Source organism: Myotis myotis, unplaced genomic scaffold (genome assembly GCF_014108235.1).
Source record: "Myotis myotis isolate mMyoMyo1 unplaced genomic scaffold, mMyoMyo1.p scaffold_m19_p_2, whole genome shotgun sequence".
NCBI lineage: Eukaryota > Metazoa > Chordata > Mammalia > Chiroptera > Vespertilionidae > Myotis > Myotis myotis.
The window spans coordinates 168,814,930-168,822,948 of NW_023416324.1; the positions used below are offsets into that span (position 1 = coordinate 168,814,930).

Here is an 8,019-nt window from a genome sequence, read left to right on the forward strand (position 1 = left end):
TGGAAGGGAGGGAAGAGGGGGAGAGTGAGAAAGAGAAAGAAGGAGAGAAACATTATGTGCGAGAGACACATGGATTGGTTGCCTCCTGCACACGCCCAGACTGGACGCAGGGATTGAACCTGCAACCAAGGAACATGCCTTTAACCAGGAATTGAATCCACAAGCCTGCAGTCTGCGGACAGATTCTCTAACCACTGAGCAACCGGCCAGGCAGGAATTTTTAACTTTTAACTCAGATTCTTAATTTGTCCAAAGATAAAAATAATGTCTGCTCCCCTCCTAATCATGTGATTTTATACATAAACATGATATGAAACAAATTGAAAACAGATATGTTTGACTTTATGAAAGCTCTGAATACATTGTCTTAGTTGTTTATTAATTGTTTATCAAATGATTGTCTTGTGGTTTTCATAGCAAGTTTGAGAGCAACAGACAAATCTGTAGTAAGGAGGTAACAGTAAAACTTTCCTACCACAGAGGGCAATGGTCGATATCCTGTTACCTGGAGCCCAGTATTGATAATGTTAGTGATGGAAACCCATTTGAGCTGATAATTGTGTCAGGTCAGTCTGATTGAGGACTCCAGCAGAATGATAGCTAAGTTACCATTGACTTTGTATTGAACACTCCAGTAGCATTCACCTGGAGAATGGGCGGGGCTCAGTACAAGTATCCACAATGGAGAGAAGTGCTGGGACAAGTGTACTTTATCAATGTTAACTGTTTTATCAAGTCCCTCACACTTAGCTGACATCACCCTAAACTTCCTAACTGCAAAAGACTAATGCCACAAAATTTTTCATTGAATAATTTCTGTTATAATGTTAATAATGATAATGATTAAAACATTATTTGACCATTAAAATGGGATAGATTGGAAAATGATATTGTAAATAAAAGAAAATATGCACATTTGTAACATAGTATAGTTCTTAATGTGTACTAATAATATTAGTATTTATACTAATAGTAATGATAATTAAACATTAATGAGTAATTACTGTGCACCAGGCTTTGTTTTATATACTTTACACTTATTTAGCCTTGCTTTTATAGATGTAAATACCATCATTATTCTTTTACTACATAAAAGAAAAATGAGAAACAGAAAGATTATATAATCATCCAGAAGTAGATTAATCTTAAATAAATAACTCCTTTAAAAGAATGCTGAACCAGGAGGTAAGACATATTCTAAATATAACTCTACCTTTACATATTGTATTAATATTTGAGTTTTTATGCTTTGCTCTACAAACCAGTGAGATACAAAATAAAGCAAATATAAATATATGAAGATCCATGATTCTAAATAAATGTTATTCATTACAAAATAGCAATTTTGAGCAATCTATTTATTGATTCCTATGATGCAGCTATTGCCTAATATATAACTACTCTAAATTGTTTTCATGATAGTGGCATGGTAAAAGGAATCTCCTCCATGGCATCAAATCTTAATCCTTTAAGGAAGAGGTCAGCAAACGCAATTAAGGGCCAGATAGGAGCTATGTTTAACTTTGCAGGCCATAGAGTTTCTGTGGGACTATTTACCTCTGCCACCATGATGCAAAAAAACAGCCACAGAGAAGCTATAAATGAATGGGTATGGCTGTAACACAATTAAATTTAATTTACAGAAGCAGGCAAAGAATTTGACTGTTTAGGTTAAGAGCATAGTTTCTTCTTTAAAGGTGAATTTAAAGGTTGTTACTATTGTTTGGGGGAGAAGCAATCAAATGACTCCCAGACAGGTAAAGGCCCATATGAAAAAATAAAAGGAAAGGATATGAAGAAAGAAATGGTTATAAGATATTGCTAGTGATTTCTTGTGGCTCCAAAAGTCTTTCAGGAAAATACTAATAGAAGATTTGCTAAAGAGCTATTCATAAGTGCATGGTCCCTTGAGGTGATCAGTTTGAGGATGAAGATGCTTGTTTTTGCTATATAATAGCGCTGTAGTATGTGCAACCTAAAAGTGAAGAACTTTGACTTCAAAATTTAAAATGTAAGAATGCTTCTTCCTCATTGTGTGGTATACTTTAATTGCAGATTTTTCACAACTTAACATTTTTACTATTTATCATAAAGAAAATTTTAAAGTAATTATACTAGTTGTGATTTTCAGAACATAAATATAAAATAATGAAGTTTAGATGTAATATTTTAATGTTTCTAGTGAGATTTGTGTTTCCCATGATGGGAGCGTTAGCTAAAATGCCATTACCAGATGGAGGCATCTTGTCTTCTGTCCCACCAAAAATGCTATTTATTCTAGTTTCAGCTGCTGAATTGTAAACGCTTTTTGATGGTGGTGTACAGTATTCCCCTCTTATCTGCAAGGGTGACTAAGACCCCCAGTCGATGTCAGAAGCTGTGGATAGTACCTAATAAATATACTATCTATCCTATGTTTTTCTATATACATAAAAACCTATGATAAAGTTTAATGTATAAATTAGACACAGAAAGAGATTAACAATAATAATAAAATAAAATGATTATAACATTATATTCTAATAAAAGTTATGTGGATGGCTTTGGAGACATAATTAAGTGAAGTAAGAATTATTTGAGCAAAAACACTGTAATACCTTTACAACATGATAACCAAGAAGGCTACTTGGTGACTAATGGGCAGGTAGCATATACAACAAGAATACGCTGGACAAAGAGAGGCTTTACATCTGGGTGGGACTGAGCAAGATGGATCAAGATTTCATCACTTTGCTCAGAACAGCATGCAATTTAAAATGTGTGAATAATTTGTTTCTGAAATTCTTCATTTAATAGTTTTGGACCATGGTTGACCTCGGGAAACTGAAACTGCAGAAAACAAACCACTAAAAAGGGGCAGCTACTGTCATCAGTTCCTGAGAGCACATTTTCTCGCTATAGTGACTCAGATGATTGCATATTTCCCCCCAAGTGTACAAATAATTTTCTGCTGCTCCAGTGATTCAAGAAATGTCAGATTTTACTAGGCACTTCATGTACATCTGTTTTATGCTGAGTAGAAAACTTACAAATCCCCATCTTTCTCTTTCCAGGGACGGAAGCAGCTGTGAATCCAGCTGTTGGAATTCACCTTCCAACTCAAAACCCTGAACTGTATCATGTTTCAAGTTTCAACACTTCAGGAGCACCTCCTCCATATGAAGAAATTCTGAAATCAAGCCAACTTTAGCTATGGATCATCAATTGAAGAGATTAGAAATATTTGTAAGACCAAAACATCAAAATTAGGGACAATTTTTCTCATTTAGTGGGAATTCCCAGAGATCAATTAATATAGCCTTGGAAAGGACAAATAGACAAAACAATGAATGTAGGGAGAACATTTTGGTCAGGAACATATTTTAGTAGTATATTAGTGGACTCAATGGATAACTGCTGTTACATTTTTTTTTTGCTATATCTCTAAGTTAATGTTTCTCCATTAATACTCAAAGACAGTAATTAATACACAGTGATCTCAATTAAGTTTAGGATTCCACTCTAGTACACATCGCAGCTTTCTCTGCCTAAATATTTCTGTTTTAATCTGATCTCTCTCCTAGTATGGAGTCAATAAAAATTGTCATAATTTAACAATGACTCAAACAGATATTCAGACACATCCAGAGCCAGAATCAGAGAAAAACAAAAAGTTGGAATAAATCCTCAAAAACGGTTAAGCTATGAATAATACAAATGATTAATATTGAGTTTTAAAATGGGTGTTATTCATATTGACAATCTAGGCAGAGGGAAGAATGTGTGAAGGAAGGTGGCTGAAAATAATGAGAAAGCTAAATCCTAACCTCCAATTGTGGGAAGTCAATGAATAATATCTAAAATTAAAACAAAAATCAAGAATGAATGAAAAGTACATCATTTGGAAATTAGATTGAAAATATCTGAAGCAAAATACTCAAAAGTTGAGAATAACTCCCTGAAGAAATCAGCTTTAGAGATAATGTTATGTGGGATTAGGTGGAGCAGAATAATGTTGTGTGTGTGTGTGTGTGTGTGTGTGTGTGTGTGTGTGTGTGTGCGTGTTTATAATAAGCCTACAGTACTATTTGACTTTTAAAACTAAATGCATGTATTACTTTAATTAAAAAGAAATATAAAATTAAACAAATAAATTTTGACAAAGTGATAGCTTACAATTGAAGACAAACAGGAAATCATGCTATATGGAAGAATAAAATGTTAAATGTAAATGTGTTTAAGTAATGGGACTACAGGTGATTTAATATTTTATTTATTTTCTGAATTTTTGTTCATATCCTATAAGTTGTGTATGTTAAAATCCATTTCAGAACAGTTTGGGGTTATAATTAACACCTATAAAAGTGTAAGCACATCTGGAAATGGGACTGATTCAGCAGCTGGAATTGTCAGAAGTTAGTGCAAGCCCGGGTTGAAGTGACCCGAATTTAGTTTTAAGACAGTTGCATTTACGTGCCAGAGCAAGTCTAAGCAAACTACATGCTTGGCCTCTGGTCGCTTGGTTTATTTATCCAGGTGAGGAAGGAAGTGTGGGGACAGGGTTTAAGCAGGTGGATAGGGCTGGTAGCAAAAAGACTTTGCTTTCATAGAAACTTTTTTTTACAAAGATCTCTTATTAAGTACCACAGGTTACATTTATTTTTTCAAATATATTTTTATTGATTTCAGAGAGGAAGGAAGAGGGAGAGAGAGATAGAAACATCAATGACGAGAGAGAATCATTGATTGGCTGCCTCCTGCAACACTGGGGATCGAACACACACCCCGGGCATGTTCCCTTACCGGAATCGAATCCGGGACCTTTCAGTTCGCAGGCCAATGCTCTATTTACTGAGCCAAACCGACTAGGGCTACATTTTCATTTATTATCTAAGAAATACTGAATGACTATTATATGTTAATTATTGTACAAGGTCTGAATTTTCCCCCCAACATATTTAATATTTTTTAAAAATATTTTTTATTGATTTCAGAGAGAAAGGAAAAGGGAAAGAGAGAGAGAGAAAAACATGAGTAATGAGAGAGAATCATCTATCGGCTGCCTTCTGCATGCCCCACACTGGAGATAGAGCCCGCAATCCGGGCAAGTACCCTGTCTGGGAATCGAATGGCATGATAGGTTGATGCTCAACCATTGAGCCCCGCCATCTGGGCTTGTATTATTTTTAATGGTACTACAGTTTCCATCACTTGGCTTTTACTTCCAGACAGAGACTTGCAAGTTCTATAGCCAATGCTCTTTATGGTCTACTAAAAACTACTGCAAATAACACAATAATAACACTAACATATATTATAGGATTATCATGACGATAAAAGAATTCTGTCATCTCAACCAACCTTTGCCTGCATTGTAGTTCATCAATAAATTGTTAATCTTCTATTTAACCCAGTGTCTCTGATTTTAATTCTGACAGGACTAGATTTTTTTTCCTCCCATGTTAAAGAGCATTCCTTTTTTCCAAATGAGGTTTTCTTACTGCTAAAGGCGTAGCATTTTCTTTGAACATCCAGCAGAGGGCATGCAAGCCTATCTGTGATTCTAGCCCATTAGCTAGATTTGATGTAGTGGTTAAATGAAACTATGAAGCTGGATTACTATTGGTGTCAGTTTTTTGACAGAACCTAGAAGAATAGATTAATCATGAGCTTCAAATTTTCAAGAAGATTGTAGGGCTTTAGCTCATATTGCTCACAAAGAAACTGAGCACCAGGAGAGATGCCTGTCATCAGAGAGTCTAGTAAATTTGAAATATGCTCCCCCTTCTAAGGATGACACTTATGAGAAAAGGTGCCTGTAAAGGCAGGGTAATTTGTATTTAAATGCTCACATGGTATGTGATCTCTACAGCACTGACCCTATAGATCTAGCCTATTTCTTTCTTACCTGACCAAAAGTTCCTATTTAATTTTCAGTTTTGTAGTTCCATTTTTTTCTCTCCTTTGTGTGAGGAGCACAACTGTTATAAAAGACAAATTTAAAATTCAGTATCTTGCACAAGAATGAAATAGAGCTGGGATAGGACTGAAAAGCATTCGTATGGACAATGAAATGAAACTCAGCCAGAATATTATATTTAAGGCAGAAAGTGAAATACTTCAGGATTATATAAGGAAAATGAGACAACGCACATGTGTTGGCTATGAGACCCCACTTTCAATAGAGAATAGTTTTTAAATCAGAACAGAGGAAATAGACTATACATTCCAAATTAATTTTGCTTTGTGATTTAAACAAACAAACAAAAAAAAATATATATATATATTATTAATACTGGATCCTGAAAAATAGTATAGTTATTTTGTTATTTTAATAAATATAGTTCTGAGAAAATGGAATAGTTTAGTAATAAACAAAATCCTATATAATAAAAGGCTAATATACAAATTGACTGAACAGTGGAACGACCAATCGCTATGACATGCACTGACCACCAGGGGGCAGACACTCAATGCAGGAGCTGCCCCCTGGTAGTCAGTGTGTTCCCACAGGGGGAGCACCACTCAGCCAGAAGCAGGGCTCATGGCTGGTGAGCGCAGTGGTGGTGGCAGGAGCCTCTCCTGCCTCAGCAGCAGTGCTAAGGATGTCCAAGGGCTCCCAGACTGCAAGAGGGCGCAGGTGAGGCTGAGGACCCCCTGCCTCCCCGAGTGCATGAATGTTATGCACAGGGCCTCTAGTTTATTTCTATTTGTGTATTTAGAAAATAATTGTTTTTTATGCTAAAATTTATGCCAGTCTACACTGACTGACTCATGAAACAAATAAAATCAATCAAGATGTCAGATTTTTATATGAATAAATTGAAAAATGTATTGCTCAGAAGCACTGAAATTATCAATGTCTGCAGGTTGAAATTACCAATAAATACAAGTTTCTTAAGTTTATTATCTTGTTTATTGAGTGAGGGTTTTCTCCTTAGAATCCTTAAAGGATACAATAAGCAAATTAAGAGAATTTCCCTTTCTCTAGCACTTAATTTAATTGTCTCTCAATATTTAATAAATAGTCAGGGTTTTTTTCCATCACATATGAAAACTGAAGTCATGTGTCAATTCAAATCATCCTTCCTTGGGTGTCTAAATCTGGATAAATTTGTAATGGTAAAGAGTCTTAGGTTCCACTGACTAATTTCCTTCCAAAGTTAGAAGCATGAGAGCTATTATTTTATTAAAGAATATTGAGACACAGATAAGGAAGCCTAGGGATTACTTCTAAGCAATCAGAGGACAAGTGCATCTTACCTGATATCATACGAAATAGTTGTCACCTGTGATAAAGTCGACAAAATAGGTGAGTGCTATATGAGGAGAGTAGGACTAATGGATGAAATGTCAGTATCTTAGGTATAGCAAAAACATTACTGGGGTGCTAAGATCTTTCTGCAGATGTAGATTATTTTTATTTTTTTAAAGAGAGTATGTGGCTGTAAGGGATGCTTTGATAAGCTGCTAAAAATAAGAGCCACCTATGGGACACACTCAATAAAACAGATGGTCATTAAAAAGAGTGATTCTGACATGACCCATGTTGATCAATGGTTAGAGCATTGACCTGTGTACCCAAGGATCAAGGGTTCAATTCCCCTGTCAAGGATATGTACCTGGGTTTGGGTTTTTTTCCTCCCTCCCTCCTAATCAGGGCGAGTGTGGGAGGCAACCTCTCTCTCTCTCTCTCTGTCTCTCCCCTCCCTCTTTGGAAAAAAATATTCTCTAGTGAGGATTAACCAACATAAAAAGAAAGAAAGAAAGAAAGAAAGAAAGAAAGAAAGAAAGAAAGAAAGAAAGAAAGAAAGAAAGAAAGAAAGAAAGAAGGAAGGAAGAGGAAGGAAGGAAGGAAGGAAGGAAGGAAAGAGGAAGGAAGGGAAAGAAAGAAAGAAAGAAAGAAAGAAAGAAAGAAAGAAAGAAAGAAAGAAAGAAAGAAAGAAAGAAAGAAAGAAAGAAAGAAGGAGGAGAAGGAAGAGGAGAGGAGAGGAGAGGAGAGGAGAGGAGAGGAGAGGAGAGGAGAGAGAGAGAGGAGAG

The 8,019-nt window shown here is 35.5% G+C and overlaps 1 protein-coding gene across 4 annotated transcripts in view; it reads left to right on the forward strand.

Annotated features, from left to right (window-relative positions):
* TMEM207 (transmembrane protein 207) overlaps nt 1-8,019 on the forward strand; it is a 28,521-nt gene that overhangs the window by 15,225 nt on the left and 5,277 nt on the right. For 3 of the 4 annotated variants that reach the window (XM_036352447.1, XM_036352450.1, XM_036352449.1), the window contains one exon: nt 3,054-4,725. In XM_036352447.1, coding sequence (XP_036208340.1) covers nt 3,054-3,190 — 137 coding nt within the window. In that variant the 3' untranslated portion in view covers nt 3,191-4,725. Of the gene's footprint in view, nt 1-3,053; nt 4,726-8,019 lie in introns of those variants that run through there. The other variant, XM_036352448.1, reaches the window with a different exon arrangement.